At 40.0% G+C, this 20,000-nt stretch overlaps 2 protein-coding genes across 2 annotated transcripts in view; one reads left to right on the top strand and one right to left on the bottom strand.

The window, feature by feature from the left end:
- The window catches only part of LOC146370442 (TSC22 domain family protein 1-like), a 38,092-nt gene extending 27,468 nt beyond the window's left edge, over positions 1 to 10,624 (top strand). Inside the window, exons 2-3 of the mRNA XM_084954761.1 lie at positions 6,991 to 7,042; positions 8,953 to 10,624. Of these exons, the coding sequence (XP_084810887.1) occupies positions 6,991 to 7,042; positions 8,953 to 9,222 (322 nt within the window). The 3' untranslated portion in view covers positions 9,223 to 10,624. The remainder of the gene's footprint in view (positions 1 to 6,990; positions 7,043 to 8,952) is intronic.
- Positions 10,625 to 11,257: 633 nt separating this feature from the next.
- On the bottom strand, positions 11,258 to 17,354 carry serp2 (stress-associated endoplasmic reticulum protein family member 2). Its single transcript, XM_084954762.1, has 3 exons — positions 17,169 to 17,354; positions 13,950 to 14,022; positions 11,258 to 12,787 (listed from the first exon to the last, which is right to left on the bottom strand). Exons 1-3 carry the CDS (start codon positions 17,250 to 17,252, stop codon positions 12,747 to 12,749), a joined length of 198 nt encoding a protein of 65 aa, XP_084810888.1. The 5' UTR covers positions 17,253 to 17,354; the 3' UTR covers positions 11,258 to 12,746.
- Between the last annotated feature and the right edge of the window lie 2,646 nt (positions 17,355 to 20,000).

The raw sequence follows: 20,000 nt of genomic DNA, 5'->3' as shown, positions 1-20,000 counted from the left end.
TACAGCATGCTGCTTTTTTTTTTTTTTTTTTGCCAAATTATGCTGTTTTATTTTATTTTTTTTAATTGGCCTCTTGTTACAAAATGGGGCCATCTCCTCCATCATCTCATATGAAGTCCTATTTTTGCAGCAGATGCAGCCCACAGTGTCATTTCTGTACTTCCTGTTGAGGTGTTCTTGATAATATGCACTGAAAATGCATTAAAATCATTGTTGTTGGTGTTGTATAAAGTAAATTATACTTATAATGGTATCCGCTACATGTACATAGCACTTATTTCAATAAAAACTCAGTAATTGTGGTCAGATAAAAGTAGAACATCATCCAGGAGCTGGGTTATTTCTCTCCAAGTTTCTTCATTAGGTCACTGGGCTGGTGTGTTGTTTCACAGCAAACTAGCGAGGCCATTCATCGGTTGGCTGACCTGCGTATGACACTGCCAGTTATTGCATGCATAGTTTAAACACTACAGTGTTCTGTAATACATCAGCGAACAGAATAAAGAAGAATTACTGTGACTTTCATAGCAGCATTTTAATGGGTTCACTGCATCTGTGGCACATGGTGGTGGCAGAAATAAACTGAATGTTTTTAATGACTGTGATGGACTGGTGAGCCATCCTGTCCTGGGTATACTGGGACAGCTGAGATAGGCTCCAGCCTTGGATGGATGGATGCTTTTAATTGCTGCCTTTCTTAATAGAAACAAAGAACACACTCATGCAGATTTCAGCAATGAAAACATGCCTTAAATAGAGTTGGAAAATGGGTACTAATGTCTAATTGAATTTGTGAGGTGCTTCAACTCTGGATTAGTTTTTGGGTTTTTTTTTGTGTTTTTTCCAAAGGTGCAGTGTGGAGTATATAGTTCATTGGAGGGTGTTTGTAGTCATAAATATGCCGCAGCCTGGTGAGGAGTTACTTGGGGCTTTTACAGAGGGACTAAAGCTTCAGCTGTAAAGGAAAAAAGGATGATTGCTTTGTTTTTATGTCTGAAAGCCGCAATTGTAATAAAATTAAATTTGATTTGTTGTTTCTGTGTTACCTGATACCAGTCAAAAGGTGGGAAAATGTGAACTGCATCTTTGTGATGGCCAGCAGGGGGCGACTTTTGTGGTTTCTGAACGACTTAAGTTGTGCAGAGTAGGCCTGGGTATCACAAACAAAAATACTGCATGATCTTCACTGGCAACTATTGGAGTATTCTTTGAATTCTGGAGACAATCGATACAAATGTAGTAGTTTGTGGGCAAAAGCTGGTGCTAGCTGGTTAGGATGCCAACTTGCAGTTTTACTAAATTAACTTGGACCACTCACATTTGCAAAACAGTACATGTGCGTCTAATTTGGCCCACAGTCAAGCTCAAGCACCAGGATATTTAGACAAAAATGACTGCACCTCAATGAATATACAACCCAATTACAAAAAAAGATGACTGAATAAAATAGGTCTTTATGAGATTTCAGTAGAACACAGAAAACGATCAAATGTTTATCCTAAGACATTTTATTAGTTGGTTACAAATATTCACTCTGTTTAACTTTGATGGCAGCAACACATTTCAGGAGTTGCCCTGCCTGCATTCCAACTTTTTAACCAATGGAAAAATCATGAAACTAATAAGACACAACAAAGATGAGCTGGGACTGCTGAAAAACGAGAATCCTCTATCAGACAAGAATGGGACAACTTCCTCTGTCCCAGCCTCCGGACTTAACTACGTTTCTGTCAGAAACTCTGGATTTATTTGATAATTTGAGTTAACTTTATAACCAGTTAAAAATTTTGTCCTAGAAGGTAAAAAGAAAAACCCCTCTGTCTTCACTGATGAGGGCTTTAGTTCAGGACTTTATTAGGTTTAAATCACGTGTGGGGAAACTAAGTTACTAAGTTTCAGTAGTGTTTTTGTGCAAGTTGCACCTTGAAAAGCTTGTTCCTGGCTTTTCCTGGAAGTGCATCAAGTTTTTCAGCGTAAACACGTATAGCTCCTACCAAGCCTCAATGTAACTCTCCATATGTGTAGGTTTAATTTGGACCTTATGCGTGGGTGTTACTCCTCAGCAGCCGCTCTTGTACTGGCTATTTGGGGTGTGGATAATTGGCTAAACCCTCTTCCAGTCAATTGACCGGAAGAGATAAGCACGGCTCAGAGCTTCTTATTGAGGTACTTGGCTTTTCGGTAAGTGTTTGACTGAGGACAAGGGTGTGCGAGGCGGGCAAGAGTACAAAAAACAGTTTGTTCATAGTATTGGTGCTTACTGATGCCCAAATTAGCTTAAGCCACCATTTGTAAAGGTGACTTCTGGTATCCAGCTGGTGCTTTGTTTTTGAATACTTCACCTGAAAACACTAAGATTAGACCCCTCCCGTTCTTCTCTATACACAGCCTGCTGTGGTACTTCATACATCAAAATGTAAAAATGCCCAAAATTTCATCATTCCACTTTTGCAGTTCTGAGATTTTACTGCTTTTTTGTTTGTAGATTTGGTTTCATTTTTACTGCTGGCTCAGTAAAACATGTAACTTAAATATGATGCTACCAAACTAATCGGTAATAAAAATAATTAGCTACAGTGTGCAAGTCTTAGATGTAGAGAATTGTCATTGTTTTTATCCAGTCTTTCTTAAAAAAATAAAATAAAAAGACAATAGTTGTGCATCATATGGCCCCTTGAGGGTTAAGCTCCACAATCAGTTGTACTCAGTGCCTCAGTTTTCCCGATGGAAAATTATTCTTGGGCGTAATACTGCAGGACAAAGGCACAAGATCACTGACACTTGTGACTATTTGTAAGAATAAGAATACATAGAAATATAAAAAGCAGTTTTATTAAACATAAGGTACACACATACACATAAAAGAAACCAATAACACTTGAAACGACAGAAGTTCAAAGAAGTTGTAAAGTGTTAACATTAAAATCCAAGTGAATGTTTTACACGTTGCTCTGTTCAGTCTTTAGCTCTTGATTCAGGGTTTTAATTGTAATAATACAGGCATTTATTTTTTGGGGCCCTGAGTTGAATTCATGGGGATGTTGAGTCCTCTTTGTTTTATACCAGCTTGCCTGCCACAGATTTGTCTTCATAGCTGTCCTGTGCTTGCTGGCAAGCCCGTTTCTCAGCTGTCTGGTTATAATTCGCATTCTGACCTCCTGATGAAACATTAACTCGTTCTGACCACAGAAACTGGACCTTAAGTTTCTTCACACTAGTTTTGTGGCTTGATTGCTGTATGATGTAGACATGGGTGTGATCAGAGGCGTGAATGTCAAGAGTTTGTATAAGAGATTTTGAGGACTTTGCGTGTGTTTGGGGAATGTGTGAGAGTGACCTTTTCACAGGGCGTAGGGAGGTATATGGGAGAGGGTGGTGCTCTGTGGATGTCTGATGTGGAAATGTAGGAGTTGTTTGAGTCTGTTGGACAAAGACTCCCATCTGTAATGTGTGTGAAAAAACTTTTGGGTGTGTAGATTTCAGTCAAATTGGCTGCAGTGACCCACCATGACTGCCTTGAAGACAGACATTTAATAACAGTGTAGAGTTAGGTAAGATAAGAGGTCTTTATGTTTACAAATAGTAGCAAAATTTCCACATTGTAGCAACCAAAACAGTAAACACAACCAACAACAAAACAAAATTAGTGGAAGTAAAATTAATCATAATGAAAAAAGATCAGTTGAATAGGATGAAATAAAATAACGTAGAAAAGTAAGTAAGATTACGAATAGGTCTCTGAAGTAAAACCTCAAATGTGTAGACATGGATCATCTTGCATCAGTAAGGAGGAGCATCTGCTTTATTTACTTTTGTTTCTGTTTTAACTTTTTTTTTAACCCAACACAGCCATTGCACATCAGATGTACTTGTATGTATCCCAAAAGTCTGTAATTTAATGTGCTACAGCAGTCAAAACATGAAAAACAACCAATCTGAAAAAGTATAGGTGTACAACTTTATGAAATGGCACTAAAGAACTCCTCACTTTGTTCTATTTCACGAAATTGAAATATTAAGTTCTTCATTGGATTATTGTAAATTCCAACAAATAAATCCAGATATTATGATATGAGGGACTGAGTATTTACACAAACTAAATCAGAATGATATACAGACATGTATACCAGTATAATAAAAGCAAATGACATGCATCATCCATATGCGCTGAAAACTACAAAACTAATCGTGTAAACCACATTTGTCTGACCAGTATTTGCCAAACAAATTTTGATTTCTTTATACATAGTTTCACTGTTTCAGAGAGCAACAGTTTATGGCAGATGAAAAATTGAATATGTTGTCTAATAAGGCTGTTATAGGTGAACATGATCTTTTTCAGAGGGTTCAGAGTTTGTAATGGTTGTTTTACAACAGAGGTATCTGCTCCCCTCACACTGGAAATCCCACTCACTGTGTTCAAAAAGAAAGCCCAGGTCTTTCTGTCATTTTGTTTGTAATATACATAATGGTATATTCTGTGAGAGTCAACACTGTTTTATGTAGAGGACAAACTGCCTCAGTTATGTATCTTTTAAAATCTATTCAATTAGGAGAGACTTGTGGGGTGATGGATTTTTCTGAAATGTGCTTATACGGTGTTTGGCCTGCAAATATTTGAGAAAGTAAATGGTCTGGAAGTGGAGGACCTTTTATTTCTATGTATACCATCTCTGTTCCCATTTGGTAAGGCAGTTGGGGGGTTTCCAGTCTTTTTAATGCCAGAATCCTTTGATAATAACCCTCAAAGTGCAATACATCACAAGGCCGCAAGGGGGCAACATATGTACACGAAATAACACTAAGTGCACACCTGAAGTATTTTACATACATTCATTTCTGTGTAACCTAAAAAAAAGCTAAGCTGTTCTTTTGATTATGTTCTGTTAGTGCAGATTACATGGACCAAGTTGACTTTCATCTGAAGTTTCAGTGTTCAGTTTTATTTCTAGCATCAATTCACAACAGCACACTGACCCTACAGAATTGGAGATACCCCCAGCAACAGTAGGGAGGAAGATCTTCCTTTTTACAGAAAGAAACCTCGAGCACAACCAGATTCATGGAGGAGCAGACTTCAGCTGTTCTGTGTGGGGTTGGCATGTTCTCCAAAGATATGAATGTTATAGGTTATTTAGAGGATCTAAGTTACCCACAGGCACCACAACACATGTGAAAATTAATTTAAGTAATAAACTAAATGTTACCCTTAAGTTTGACCCCCTTGGATGAAAGTCTTTCTTACTGTGGAGATTACAGCAGCAGTAGCTGATACATTCCCTGTCCGTCAACCTTGTGCGTCTTGTCTAAATAATTTATCGTCTTATCTGTCCCTGAGCCATTTCTCCGTATTATAAGCTCTTTCTCATAATGGACACTGGCCCTCATGTGTGCCAATGAAATAATGCCTTAGTTTGGACGAGAGCGTGGCTAGGACCAGTAGTGCAAAGCAACTTAGTACATTTACATGGGTACTTTACTGAAGCACAGTTTTGATCATTTATAAGTATTTAAGTTATGCTCATTCCCTTTCTGCTCCACCATATTAAGTTTTGTAGTTTGCACTCCATATTGTTACAATCTTCAGTTACTTGTTATTTAGGAAGATTTTTTACAAACGTTATTTTGGTGTTTTAATTTTTGGTCCATGCAAAAAGTTGCATTGCTCCTAAAGGATAGAGCCTTTATTATTCTCTGGTGCAGAAAGCTGTTCTACTACTTTGAAGCCCACTGTTTGGGGCGTGTGCAATAGTAATGTGGAGGTCACAAATGACTGGCAGGTGTGCAGATGTCGGCATAGATCTTCGTGCTCACCATTTTGAGGGAAAATGTGCATTCACTGAGTGGTTGGCAAGCGGTTGCTTGTTGTTTTTAGGTTAAATTGGTCAGGTTGTGCCAAAACAAAAAATCTCGATTGCGATTCCCGGTCATTTGCAAGGAAGATTTCCTGCAAATGCTCGCCAAATACATGTACAACGTTTACCTTCATGTCAATGTTGAGCCTCACCACTGTAAGAATGTTTGAAGAGGCATTCAGGGAATTCAAAATTTTTTTTCCCTCTAGCGACGGGTAGTTGCCAGGGGATTGCCAGCTAGTGTCTAGGCCTGTGAGTACAGATAAAGATATGGCCATCCAGCAGTGATTTAAAATGATTAAATTCAATAATATATGATTATTGGGGGGGGGGGCTGTTTTTCGGATATTCCCCCTTTGTGCTGCTGGACTATGATTTTATGCCGAAACCAGTCGGCAGAGCTGCAGGTGTGGGCGTTCCCTGCATATATTACGCAAACAGACTCAGCCTCCACCAATTGGAGGTCTGTCTCTTTCTGCGCGTGTGTGGATAAATCATCCAGCCTCGTCCTTAGCTGCAGATCTGTGTGTACGCGCGTCGCTGTGATGATCTGACCTTGGCTTACATCCGTACCGCTGCAGTCAGTGCGCGAGCTTTACCGGAGAGAGGACCAATAACAACAAAAGGAAAGGGGGAAAACACACAGGGAAAGAAGCGCGTGGATGTGCCACGCAGATCCTGTAAATCATGAACAGCATGAATGCTCCGTGCTACACCATGGCTATGGATCTAGGCGTGTGCCAGCTGAGGAATTTTTCCATATCGTTCCTGTCGTCGCTGTTGAGCGCGGAAAGCTCGCACGTCCAGCTCGATAATAGGTGAATGCTCCGTCAGCTGCTTCACCTGCAGCGCTGTGCCTTTTCCTCATGACTGTGTAGCATCCAGCTTAGCTGACTGTAAATGCTCACTGTGAGGGGAAAAAAGAGCATAAAGAATTCCTGCTTTTATAGAAAATTCCAGATGCTTCTAGTAGCGACCTACATTTCTATAGAGGGAGCTCCTCAGGCTCTGCCGTTCGCTTTCCTCTATTCTCTGCATTTCTCTCCATCCATCTTATTTGCTGCTTTTCTTTTTTCCCCCTCCCATTGCAGCACAGTTTGGCTTAAAATGGATTTATTTCTCTTTTCTCTTGCAGTTCATCCGGAGCCAGCGTTGTGGCCATAGACAACAAGATAGAGCAAGCGATGGTGAGTTTTTCCTTTAATTTGTTGTCTTCGAATTGCTATAAGATGTCTTAATAGGGTATTCCTTAAAAAAAGTATTTTACTTTAAATCACCTATATCTGGAACTTTGTCATCCCAGTGTACGTAAGTGTTTATTTGAATCTCTGGCAAACAAAACGTTAACGAATTGTGAAATAAAACCGCTAATACGTGGAGAATAGAGTGCAATAGTGTGAGACTTCAGAACTGACGAGTGACCGACGTAAAGGTGAAAGTAGTTTAGCTAACTCAAAACTAACCGCTGGTTCCAAGTTGAAAGAACATCCTGATTATTACAAATATAAAATAAATATAAAATTATAAGCACAACAGCCGATCAAAAAATAATCAAAGTTTTAAAAAGATCTAGCCCTTTATTTCCAGAAAAATCTAACGTCTCTGTTGTCCCTGCTGTCAGCTCTTGTTGCTAGGCAAACTGGAAGGCTGGCAGCCTGGGTATAAATATCTCGGGCTCTGATTGGCTAGCACTTAAACGTGGGCCGGCTTGCTGACGTAGCACCTTGGGAATATTCCCTCTCACGCTTCTCCTTTCATCATCATCATCTATTGTATTATCCCAGATTAGATTACATAGAGACTCGCTTCTAAAGATCTCTTTCCACTTACTCCTTCATGAACTGTTAGTTTAATGTTTTAGGTAACTATCATTTTGTTGTTGTTTTGTTGTTATAGTAGTTTATTTTTATTTTTTTTTCGAAACATTAGTTTTTGCATAAAATAGTTCAGTATAATGAAGGCTGGCAGTGCTTTTCCATGAAAAGATAACACACAGCTTCAATTTAGGGATACTTTCAGCTTGAATGAAAGTTCCTGACTTTTCCTGACTTAATAAAATAGGTCAGCTTTAAATGTTTGTTTTCCCAGATCATTAAAACTATGATCAACAGTATTTTCAGTGTACAGTCCCATGATGCACAAATAGTCACACCTTAAGGCCATCAGCATCTGGTCCAGGTGAAGACATAAGACAGGTAGCTTTTTCTTTTGCTGGTGTTTGCAATTGAAAGTGAGCTGGATCCTTAGAGACTAGTTAGATTTTAATAAATGCCCCTTAATGTTAAGAACAGTTGATTTATGGAAATCAGAAAGCAACTGAAGAGGATAATAAATTAAGTCTGATCCAGAATGTTACTTTCTAATTAGTCACAACAACATTGATAAAATTAAAAGGAAATTTTAAATAAATAATTCAACTAAAAATTGTTAGTAGTTTTGTATAAGGCAATAGCTGTGTCACATTTCCTTCCTTAAATTCGTCTCCCTGAGGAGATCAACCCTTAGGAGTCACCTCAAAGCGCTTTGTATTGTAAGGTAGAGACCTTCCAGTGATATAGAGAAAACATCAACAATCAGACGACCCCCCCCCCTCCCACCCCACCCCCGTGAGCAAGCACTTGCTGACAGTAGGAAGGAAAAATTCCGTATTAACAGGAAGAAGCCTCTGGCAGATTTTATTTAAAGTTAGCATAATGTGTCGTCACCAACTTGATTCAATGTCATTTCACTCTTGACTTCAATGTGTGCAAAGCAGCAAAAGGAGGTACTCAGTGTGTAACGGGACTGAATAACATTATCCTGTGACTCTTGTCCAGTCTCTTCCTTACAGTGAGGATTACAGCTTATTTAGTAAACACTGGTATTGTAATAGTGCTGTGTTTCAAATTGGTGCATATCTATTAAATGTAAAAATGTGCAATTTCCATTTGGTTTAACAGATGCTACCTGTTATTTTATCCTTCTCCTTATCAACCTCATCCTTAAATTTAAATTCACATCAAACTGTTACAATTATGATTTTTGCCTAAAGGCACAACCTGATTTACCTGATGTTTGTGGATTCCTGTCGTAAACCTCTACCTCCTGTCTTTTTCAGGACCTGGTGAAGAGTCACCTGATGTACGCCGTGCGTGAGGAGGTGGAGGTGCTGAAGGAGCAGATCAAGGAGCTGATCGAGCGTAACTCCCAGCTAGAGCAGGAGAACACGCTGTTGAAGACGCTGGCGAGCCCCGAACAGATGGCCCAGTTCCAGGCCCAGGTTCAGACCGGCTCGCCACCTACCCCTCAAACAGCCGCCACGCCGGGACCCGCAAGCGCCACCACCCTCTCCCAGTCTGCCACACACAGCTCCGGCCCCTCGGCGTAGCCTGGCCCAGGTGGAGAACTTGACTTTTTTTTTTTTTTTTTTGTTTGTTTGTTTGTTTGTGTTGTTTGAGCTCTGGCACAGCCGCCGAGCCAAACTTTGCCTTCAACAGCAGGAGGCTACGCCGTTAAGATGAGAATTTGCACATTTTATCTCAGAAGGATGCTGACAGAGGGACTAGCGGGGGCTGCGCTCGGAGGCGCGGGGGGAGGGCGACAATCTTGAGATGCTGTACATGAAGTTGTTTTGAACATTTGCCAAAAAAGTCCCCCTCTTTTCATCAACTAGAATGTCTTACAGAGGAACAGCTCATCAGTGGAAACAATGCTTAGATTTAAATAGAAGAAAGAAAAAAAAAAATCACTGTGCCTGAGTGATGTCGACTACACCAGTGGGTGGAGCAGCAGGATTGATAGTTTCCTGTTTTGCAGAATGATGTAAATAAAAGATGTTCCCTCTCGGAAGTTTCCAGGTTGACGGACTCAAGAGGAAGACGCCTTCTCCAAATGAAGAATGTGAGCAATCATCACAGACTCCCCCATCTGGAATGGGGGAGTTTGGGGTGGGAGGGGAGGTTCTTTACAGCAGCATTGATGATGATGGTATGATCTTTTAGCTGTGGGTTGATGGGATGAACAAACCGTGGTTTCTTATGGAGATGATGATATTCTATTTTCAGTATTTCAACCTCCTCGTTTTTGCCCTCGAAGCTCCTCATTGCAGTTTTCTCAGCCCTGCAGTGGCATGTAATTTAAACCTTATCAGACAGGGTTGAGACTTCTTTTGGGCTAAGCTGCATTTTTTCCCCTTTTCTTTGTTTTCCTAAAAGATTCGAGAGGGCAGAGGATGATGTATATTTCTGTATAGTGTAAGTATCATGTAAAATAGAGAGGAGGTGGTGGTGAAGATAAACAACAGATGCTATCTAGGTCACACAGATTGATGCAGATGAGTCTTGCCCAGCCTGTGTCATCTATTTTTAATGCTGTATTTTCAGGACTGTGGATGGACGAGGAGTTTAGGATATTTAACTGACAACAAGCAGCCCGACTGTGTTGTCCATAACCCTTACTGCAACATTAACTCTTGACTGTAAAACCATTTCCACTTGGTTCTCTTTTTCTTTCTGGAGTATTGCACTCTTTATTTTTTTTTTTTTTTTTTTTTTTTTGACAGTGAAATACTTTTGGATGAACAATATCTTAAAGTTCAATTTAAAAAAAAAAAAAAAAAAAAAAGGAAATACAAACTCTAGAGATGTTCTTTTTCATTCTGTGTATCAGTTGTATGCTCATGTTCTGTGCATGTTTCCGCAATGACCGGATGAGATATTGTAACATACATACCACAATTGCACTTGACAGCTGCACTTCACAACTTTCAATAAACATGGTTAAGGAAGAAATGACTCCCTTTTTTTTTTTTTTTTTTTTCCCTCCCCTTCCCAGTTTTCCTGTCCAATTACTGCGCTCATGAATGAAAAGAATGACCACATTTGGACAAGAGTGGAGCATTAACTAAAATAAAACGGATGATTTTGTGAACTTGAAATAAACTAACTAGAGGAAATCGCTTTAGTTTTAGGATTAATTTGGTAAAATGTTTCTGTGATGAGACTGAAAGACAAGAGGTTGACACTCTGGATGTCTACTTGGTTAACTTAAAACTTGCCTCCGACGTATCCCCTCCATATAGTAACCATGAAAAAGACAAAGCAACTGAAATTGCATTAAATTAAAAAGAAAAAGTCAAATGAAAGAGGGTAGGTTGGTCTCCCTGTTCGCACCTACAGCTGAAAAAACCTGGGAACTAGTCTAATGTTAAACTCTGACAACCACTGGACAATTAGTGCAACTCAACTCTTTGCAGTAAGGGAGTTGACTCAACTGGTTGGCAGCTGTGTGTGTGATATATATATATTTTTCTTTTTAAAGAAGGTTGGCGCGTGACCACTGCATCGATATTAGTTTAACATCTGAAATTCTGACTGGACTCAAGGAGTTTATGTAAATTTCTGTGTATGTATATGGAGACGGAAGCGATTTTCACTTCACATTTAATCACAGTATTATCACAGATTGCTCATAACTGCCCACTTGTTGTTCAATCGTGAGCTGATGGCAGACAGAGCCCATCTCATCGCTGTTTTATGCCCATCTTTACACAAAGTCGTTTTGAAACAAGTAGTTGTACACCAGGTGCCCGTCTCCAACTGTTACAAAATGAATGAGACCGCTGCACATTGTGACTGTAGCATTAGTTAGAGAGGCCATTACAATCTCTAAGGTCTCCAATATCCAGGTGGATGACTTCTAAAATAAACTCTCCTTCCTCAGTTGCTGTGGAGGGAAAACTATCCAAAGAGGCCAGACCTCCCATGGCTTGCTTTCTTTATATGAAACTGCTTCCTACGAGCAATTACATATAACCACAATGGGCTCTGCATATATTTAAGAGTCAGGGAATTTTACAGACTCCATTAAAGTGACGCTAAAAAAAACCAAACCGAAACAAATGCATTTAAGCTCCGGAAAATAAAAACAAAAATCATAAATATGAAATTTGGATCAACTTGCAGATGTAATTAAATTCAGTGTTTACATATCAAATAATGTTATCTTAGCAGACAGAAATTGAGTCATATTACAAAATATATTACAAACACAGTTTGTAATATGACTTAAAAATGTCATATTACAAACTGTTACTGCTCTGTAACACAGTTAAACAAGGTGATATTCACACTGGTTTAATGCACTGGGATCTCATTTGTTCCCTTTAGGTGGCTGAACTGAACCTTAAATATAGAAAGCAGTGTTTTTGTTTGTCATTCTCAAACTTCTAAATCACCCCCTGATCCATCTCATTACTGAAAATACCCACCATCTCTGTTTAAAGGGAAACCATATTTAAACTGGAAATGCAAGATTATGTACACAAAGTTCTGATAGCTACTTTACAAATGAGCTGTATGCGTACCCCGGGTGACATTTAAAGCATTTAGCTCCATCCTGCTGCCACCTACAACATGAAACCTCTGACGGGTGGAGTGAGTATCGTGCTCTGGTAAAACCGAGTCTACAACAGCAGAATTAAACATGGACATTTTCTAAATGCTCAACATTTATTTGAAAAAACATTCTTCATAGACTGACAGTGAATTACACAAGTATGGCACATTGTTAGCAGGAATCACTGGTCGCACAGTCACACACCACCTCTCTCTCTCACACACACACACACACACACACACACAAAATGAATCACGATCTCCAGCCGGCGTGGTCTCAGACTGTCCATAGAAAAGCTGTCAGTACCACAGACTGCAATACTGTAAACGCTGATCAGGGGCAGGGTGGTGTCTTTAGGGTCAGCTTCAGGGGGACGCTTCTCTCCCTCTCTCTCCAAGGAGTGGCATTCATCTCTGGACCTCTGGAGGGTGCACAGGTGAGGGTTAGCCAGGCTCTATGAGGGCATGAGGAGGGTTGGGGGGGGTAGAGGGCAGGGGTCCAGAGTCTTCTCCTTCATCACATCCCCATACGGATGCTCTGGATGATCTGAAATATGGCTGAGAGCACACAGGGAGACACGACGTCAAAGCCCTGACGGGAAGGAAAACAGCGTAGTAAACAGCCATGACATCATTTCTCATCTGGATTCTCTATCCCGTTCCTGGGTCCGATTTCCCGCTCCAATCAGCAGCTCTTTTTTTTTTTTTTTTAAATGGAGGCCACATTAAAGTCCTATCAACTCTGTGACACTTTTTAAAACTGCAGCAGATGTGTGTCCCTGTAATGTGGCGTCAGTTTGTGGGTCGCTCACTGAAACACACTGAAAATCTCATCGTTTTGAATTGAATTCGATGAGCATTTAAAAGACGTCTTTAAGTTTCTGACTTTTCCAAAATTTTTCATCGTTATTGTAACGACAGAAGTATTTAGGGCTTAATCATACTCAAGTGGTAGCACAAATGCTTTACCATCAAAATATACATAAAGTACTTAAAATACGCAGTTATTAGATTTACATTTTAACCCCTGATCCCATCCATGCTGTCCTCTAAGCGATTTGTAAGACTTCTGGTGAAGTTGTCATGCGGCACAGCTACATGACGCAAGCTCCAATGACGTGGCGTGAAGGTGATGCAAATCGATAGACCGTTTCAGCTTTGGAGAAAAATTTACTACACCCCGGGTTTGAAAAAATGTCTGGGATTCTCCTGTAGACTGAATTATCTTCTGATGCCACCGTCATCTGAAATGGAGGAGGAGCTTAATACGGGTCAACCTCTCTTTTACTAAAAACAGACAAGTAACACGATGTGAGACTTCACACTTCACAGCACTCTAGTCTTAAAGCATCAATAGACACGCTACACTCCCCTGTGAACACAGCCCTGCTCCAATGAGGCTGATTAAATGTGAGTGCTTAATAAATCTACTGGATTGGGGATGTGGAGCTCCAATGGTCAACTGCATACTTAATTAACATTTGAGTGAGCCTTTAAAAGTGAAATAAGCCTTATCTGTGTATATAAAACACTTAATTTAACACAGTTACTGAAGGTCCAGATATCTGAGTGAGATAATCAAAGCATTAAAGAGCTGCTGGGTATTGAACACAGACTGATACATCACATCAGTCTGACTTTAGGTCCTAAAATCCAGCATCACTGACCAGTTTAAACCACTTTCTTCTGTAGATATTTTAAAAAAAGAAAAGGTCCGTACCTGATCCACACACAACAAACACAAAGAGGGCGAGCAGCCAGGGACCCACAGGATACTTCTCTTCTTGTGGCCGCTGTGGAGGAGAAACACACATCATGTACGTCAGCAAAAATGTGCTGCCGAGCAAACACAGAGGTTTCCCTGCTCCTTGTCCTGGTCACAGTGTTTCTTAAACTTCAACAACTGTTTTTGCAGGGATAAACCTCAGAGTCTAATTATACACTGAAAGGTGCAGGGTCAGCACTTCTCTCTCCCTCTTTACACGGTGGCTCATCAGTCAAAGGTTTAGAGAGCAGCCGTGATGAGCTCATCTGGTTAGATGTGTTAAACCTGGACCACATGCAGCTTGATTTGATCTCAAGTGGGCTCAACCTGTAAAAATTTTGCCAGTAACTTAAAGAAGGGAGAGAATTTGTATGTTTATATCTAAAAATACCTCTATAGTCTGAAAACTTTCACTTTAACTTTAAAAAAAACCAAAGAAAAATATTATTCCTTTCCAAATTTTTCTCTTATTTAATGAGACATTCACTCTTTAAAAAAACAAACAAACATGTACATATCTTATCAGACACCAGCAACCAGCTCAAGGATTTAGCAGCAGAAACCCTGATAATCACAACCAAAGCATTCAGAGGAGCATCTATGAACCCATGACACATTGAGCCTTGAAGCAGATGGGCTACAGCAGCAGAAGACCACACTAGGTGAAACTCCTGTCAGCTAAGAACAAGAATCATTGGAAGATTAGAGAAACGTGGCCTGGTCTATGAAACTCAATTTCTGCTGCAATATATACATGGTAGGATCCAAATTTGGTGTAAATAATATGGCAGTATGATTCCATCCTGACTTTCATCAACAGTTCTTGCAACACCTTCCTAATAAATTGGCCAGTGTGTCTGTACATTGTAGTTTATAGCTGGCGTCACAGTGGGAAAAGAAAAAACCTGCTCGTCTTTAACTCATCTTGGTCTAGAAATGCTTCCACTCCCCGTGTAATACCATGGGGATCACCAGAGAAGGATTATCACAGAACTTTATTGGAAAACTAGAACAAATGAGCAAATTTGACATGCTGCATTACATGTCTGCTGTTGGGATGTGAAACGTGTGAGGAGGAGGAGGATATGTGAAGAAAACTAATGTTGACATCACTGAATAGAGTTACTGAGACTGACAGAAATGAAAAGAGAAAACCTGTGGAGAAGACAACCCTCCATGATCCCTTTACTGACCTTGAGATCAGATACTAAAGTTACTAAATGTTTAAATCCACAGCAGTGGAAAAGAGTGCAGATAAAAATGAAAATGTGAAGGACATATTAAAGATATTTTAAAATGTTCGACAGTCATTTATTAAAAGTAATTGATAGTAACTAATAAGACTCATAAGCGCTGCGGTGTAATTTGATTAATCCAAGAAGAGCAGATAATGGAAAAAAACAATAAATACGTTTTATTTTATTTCAGTTTTTTTGGTCTTTTATGTCAAATAAAATAATTAAACAATTTAATGATCAAGTAAACAAATTAAGTACCTAGTACATGTCCTCTATTTTATTACTATTTTTAAATTTCTTCATATTTTATTGGTGCCCTTAGTGTACACACCAGCCATCTAACATCTATTTTCACTTTTTTAATTCAGTGGGTTTTTTTGGTTTTGCTTTGTGATATTTTCTGTCTATTATCAGCTTGCCATTCAACTGCACTGACCTCAGTGAAAGGTGGGAGCAGGTGAGACAAACATGTTGAGTAGCAGGGATGTCAAAAGGGCAAAGACTCCTGTTCAGCTCACCTATTTTGGCATTAACTGTATTTTCTTAGATTTTACAGCTTTTGCTACATTCATACTACACCACATTCATTGATTCAAAAACAATTAAATGAGAGAAAAGCTCCAGTTGGTTCCAGTGATTTCTTTCTTAAAATTTAAGCCCAAATGGTTGTGATGCTGTAGTAAGTGAAAGAAACCAATGTTTTCTAGCATGTAGAAATTGCATGTTTTTTCAATTCAACTCAAATTTATTTACATAGCGCCAAATCACAAAAACAGTTGCCTCAAGGCACTTCATATTGTAAGATAACCATTCTACAATAGTGGACTTGGCGACAGTGGGGAGGAAAACCTCCCTTTTAACAGGAAGAAACCTCCAGCAGGATCAGGCTCAGTGAGGGGCTGGTTGGTGGTTTGGGGAGGCAGGAAAAATGTAGAGTGCTGTACAGTGGTCCCTCGTTTATCGCGGGAGTTACGTTATAACAAATAACCCGTGATAGGTGAAATCCATGAAGTAAGGAAAGTTTTAAAGTCCGTCTCCTGAATCCAAACTGGGAGCTGGTTACATAGGGGTGTCAACATAAGGCCCAGGAGCCAGAACTGGCCTGGCGAAGACGCCAAACAATGTGAAGGAGGTCATAAATAAAGTTAAAAGTCCAAAATATAAGTTTTACAAGTCTTATTTTTGTTTTTTTAAACAATTGGTCCACAGTAAAACAAACAACAACAACAAAAATCTCCAAAAAATTACCAAATAAATCTGATAAATAAATCGTACGTTCTTTTATTTACCAAAAAGCCTTTTATCATTTGTTTTGTTTCATTACTTATAATCATTTTTGTATTTTATTTAAAAATATATTTATTTCTAACAAGTCTTTTCTGTTACTTTATGATATCTCAGTAATTAATGTGTAGTTAAACTTCTTCACCATGACAGAAAGTTTCACCGGTCCGACCCACTTAGGATCAAAGTGGACTGTATGTGGCCCACAATGTAAAGTAAAATAAAGTGATGGCTTTATTGGGGTTTATTTTCCTTTTCCTTGATGACAACCAATTATTTGTTTTTAAATCAATGCATTTCACACGTGCTCTCACGTTTACCGCTGATTTTATGTCAGAATTAACGGGTTTCGGCAATTTTCCTGCCCTAACGGCAGCCTCTTCACCCGGACAGCAACATGCAGTGTGCGGCGGTCACGAGCGGAGTGAATCCAGTCTGAATAAATTACACCCCGATCCGCTCCGTGTGAAATAAAACACACCGCACATATCACGCTGAAGCTCCCGAGTCACGCTCAGCACCCTGACACCTTTAACTGACAGCTGGCACCATCAGCACTACCATCACCGCTGCGCTCACGCCGGGCTGAACGTCACCTCTCTGGGCTAACGTGTCAGGTTGGCGTCGCTCTGCATGTCCGTTAGCGGCTCACCAGCGTCTTGGCTACGTTTCCTCTTTGAGTGATGTTCTTGCTGTGCTTCTCGTTGGCCATGCGGATCCTCTGTTTGGCCACCATCTTCACCGGGATACGCCAGTCTGTTTTTAGCCTGTTGTTTTCTGATGCTGCAGGTTGACGACAGCAGCAGCAGCGGCGCCTGCGTCAAGTCACCAAAAGCCCGCGAAGAAGAAACAGGAAGCGAAGTGCGATAGCGTTCAAAATACGAGCACGAAGTTATTATAACAAGTTTTTATGCTCTATTCTATGCTATTCGAAGTTCAGAAATCCAACACGTGACTATCTATATATGCTTACTGTACGTTTAAATCGTTGTATGACTTAAGTTATAAGAAATTATACAAAATGTTTACCGAGACTCTTACTTTGAAGGGCCCCACAGGATGTTGCAATGTTGTACGTTGTTGAGCTTCAAAACAGCATCCCTATGCACCTGGCGCGTTCAGGGGCGCGCTCCAGCTATCGATGACTGAATAATAGACTATGATTGAAAATAAATGAAATAGAAAACGAGTCGTCACTGTACGACTCCTTTTCTGTACACGTATTTTAAAATAATAAATATTATGAGATGATTAAAAAGAATCTAATTTCTATCCATCCATCCTCTTTTGCTCATCTATATCAAGGTTGTGGGTTTACATGTCTGTCATCTACCTAAATATAACTATGCGTGTTTTGAGACAGCCTAAAGGTTACCTTGTTATTTGCCTTAATGCCTTAAAGAAGAAGGTTTAAATGTTTCTTTTGGTCCAGTGTTTACCAGTCAGAAAGCCAATGGTTTGATCCCTAGCTCCTTCAGTGTGCATACCAAAGTATCCTTGGCCAAGCTACCTCACCCTTAGTTGTCCTCAGTGCATCCATTTCACTTTCTTGTTTTGACATTTCAAAGCACTTATTACAAGTCTCATTCACCTATCCAGACAGGTGCTTTTGCCTAACATTCACAAAGTTGCTTTTATTCATCTGGATGTAGCTTTTCAGCGGGAGAAATATTTCGTCACTCGTCTAAGTGACTTAATCAGTCTCGGCTGACTGCAGTTTCCCCACCCTTAAAAACCATATATTTGCATAATAACCTAAAGAAGCACCAAAAACAGGGCATGGGGTCATGGCCATTGATCAGTGATCATGAAACTGAGTACTATTCACAGATCGGTGGGGGACGACTGCAAGCACTGCATTTATTCTTGGTTCAGAGATGGTCGTTCCTGACCAAACCAGCATTCCTCCCTGTCCAGGATGTGTACATCCTCTTCATTGTAAGAGTGTCCACTGACCTGTAGGTGTAAATAAGACTGCGGAGTCCTGGTCTGACGGGGTAGCTCTTCTGTGCCGTGCCGTCCGTGAAGCCTGCTGGCATACACCATATTACTGTTGTTGTGAATGGGGACCCGACCCTTGGGGGTAACGTGTTTTGGGATTTGAAAGTCACGGAGACAGTGTTTTTAGAAAATGCATCTCTGCAATAATACTCCTAACACATAAGGTATCACTAAAGGTTTTCGCTTAAGCAACAGTTGCCCTCCGCTCCTGGATCCAGCTAGCATAACCACATTTACTCAAGGCCTTATTGAAATGATATTCTTCTGCTTCCTTCTGCTGTGCCCATCTGGGATGGTGTTCATTCTGTGTTGTAGTGTACGGATAACACCCACCTTTGACTCTTTCAAGATTCCAATTCTGTGTCTGATTCCTGGAAGCCACATCTGTTTAAGAGATCCACTGCCAATGTACTGGTTCTATACGTCATAATGTCCTCAGAAGTCCATGAAGTCCTGTTGGGATCAAAAGTGTTTTAGAGGACCTACATATTATTAAGCTGGTAGTATTTTTTAGCTCCTACACCCTGGATGCTGTTGTACTTTGTACACTCTTTCAGTCAATGTGCCATCCCAGTAAAAGCTACCTGGTAAAGATTAATGACCAAACTGGGTATTTGGTGCTTCCTTTCTGCTCTACTTGATTCGCTAGAGCTGCAGATTCACTAACGTCATTATTTTAAGGCTCTAAGTTAACCTTTTAGTATTTACTTTAACCTCTGCCTCTGTACCACAGTGTGTTTTCTGTCCCATGTCCCCCCTCTCACCCCCAACGAGTCGCTGCAGATGGATTCCCGTCCCTGAGCCTAGTTCTGCCAGAGGTTTCTTCCTGTTAAAAGAGTTTTTCCTTCCCAGTGCCACCAACTGCTAGCTAATCTGGGGTTGTCTGATTGTTTGGGTTCTCTGTGTATTACTGTAGAGTCTTTAGCTTACAATATAAAGTGCTTTGAGGTGACTGTTGTGATTTGGTACTATGTAAATAAAACTGAACTGAATTTTTTCCAAATCTTACTCTGATAGATAAGAATACTTAATGTATTTTAAAATTCTTCCACGAGTCTGATTAAACTTGAAAATGTCAGCCAGTGACTTTAAGGGCCAATCTTCAGGGTGATTAATAGTTAGCTGTCAAAATGATCAAAAACCAAGTGTTTCTGATATCAGCAAACCCACTAAAGCCTTTTTTAAATGACTAACTGGCTACAATACTGGCAAATGTTTACACCACTTGAAAAAACTCGTACTGCTGGTCTTGTTGTGAACATTTATCAGAGTGGATGGATTATTGCTGTAAGGCGGTACTTGTTTGACACCACACTACACAATCAGGGTCAATAGACTGTGTTTAGACCACCTTAAATTACAGCCTGTGTGTCCGACTACAGCGGAGCGACAAGTGCATGGTGAGAGTGATAAGAAGGTACTCACTCATGTTACACAGACAACAGCAAAATGACCAATATAAGTATGAAACCCATCTCAATGC

This window comes from Perissodus microlepis, chromosome 16, assembly GCF_051167445.1.
Source record: "Perissodus microlepis isolate ML-2025 ecotype Zambia chromosome 16, ASM5116744v1, whole genome shotgun sequence".
NCBI lineage: Eukaryota > Metazoa > Chordata > Actinopteri > Cichliformes > Cichlidae > Perissodus > Perissodus microlepis.
Note: the sequence above shows the minus strand (reverse complement) of the source record. Positions and strands in the feature narration are given on the sequence as shown.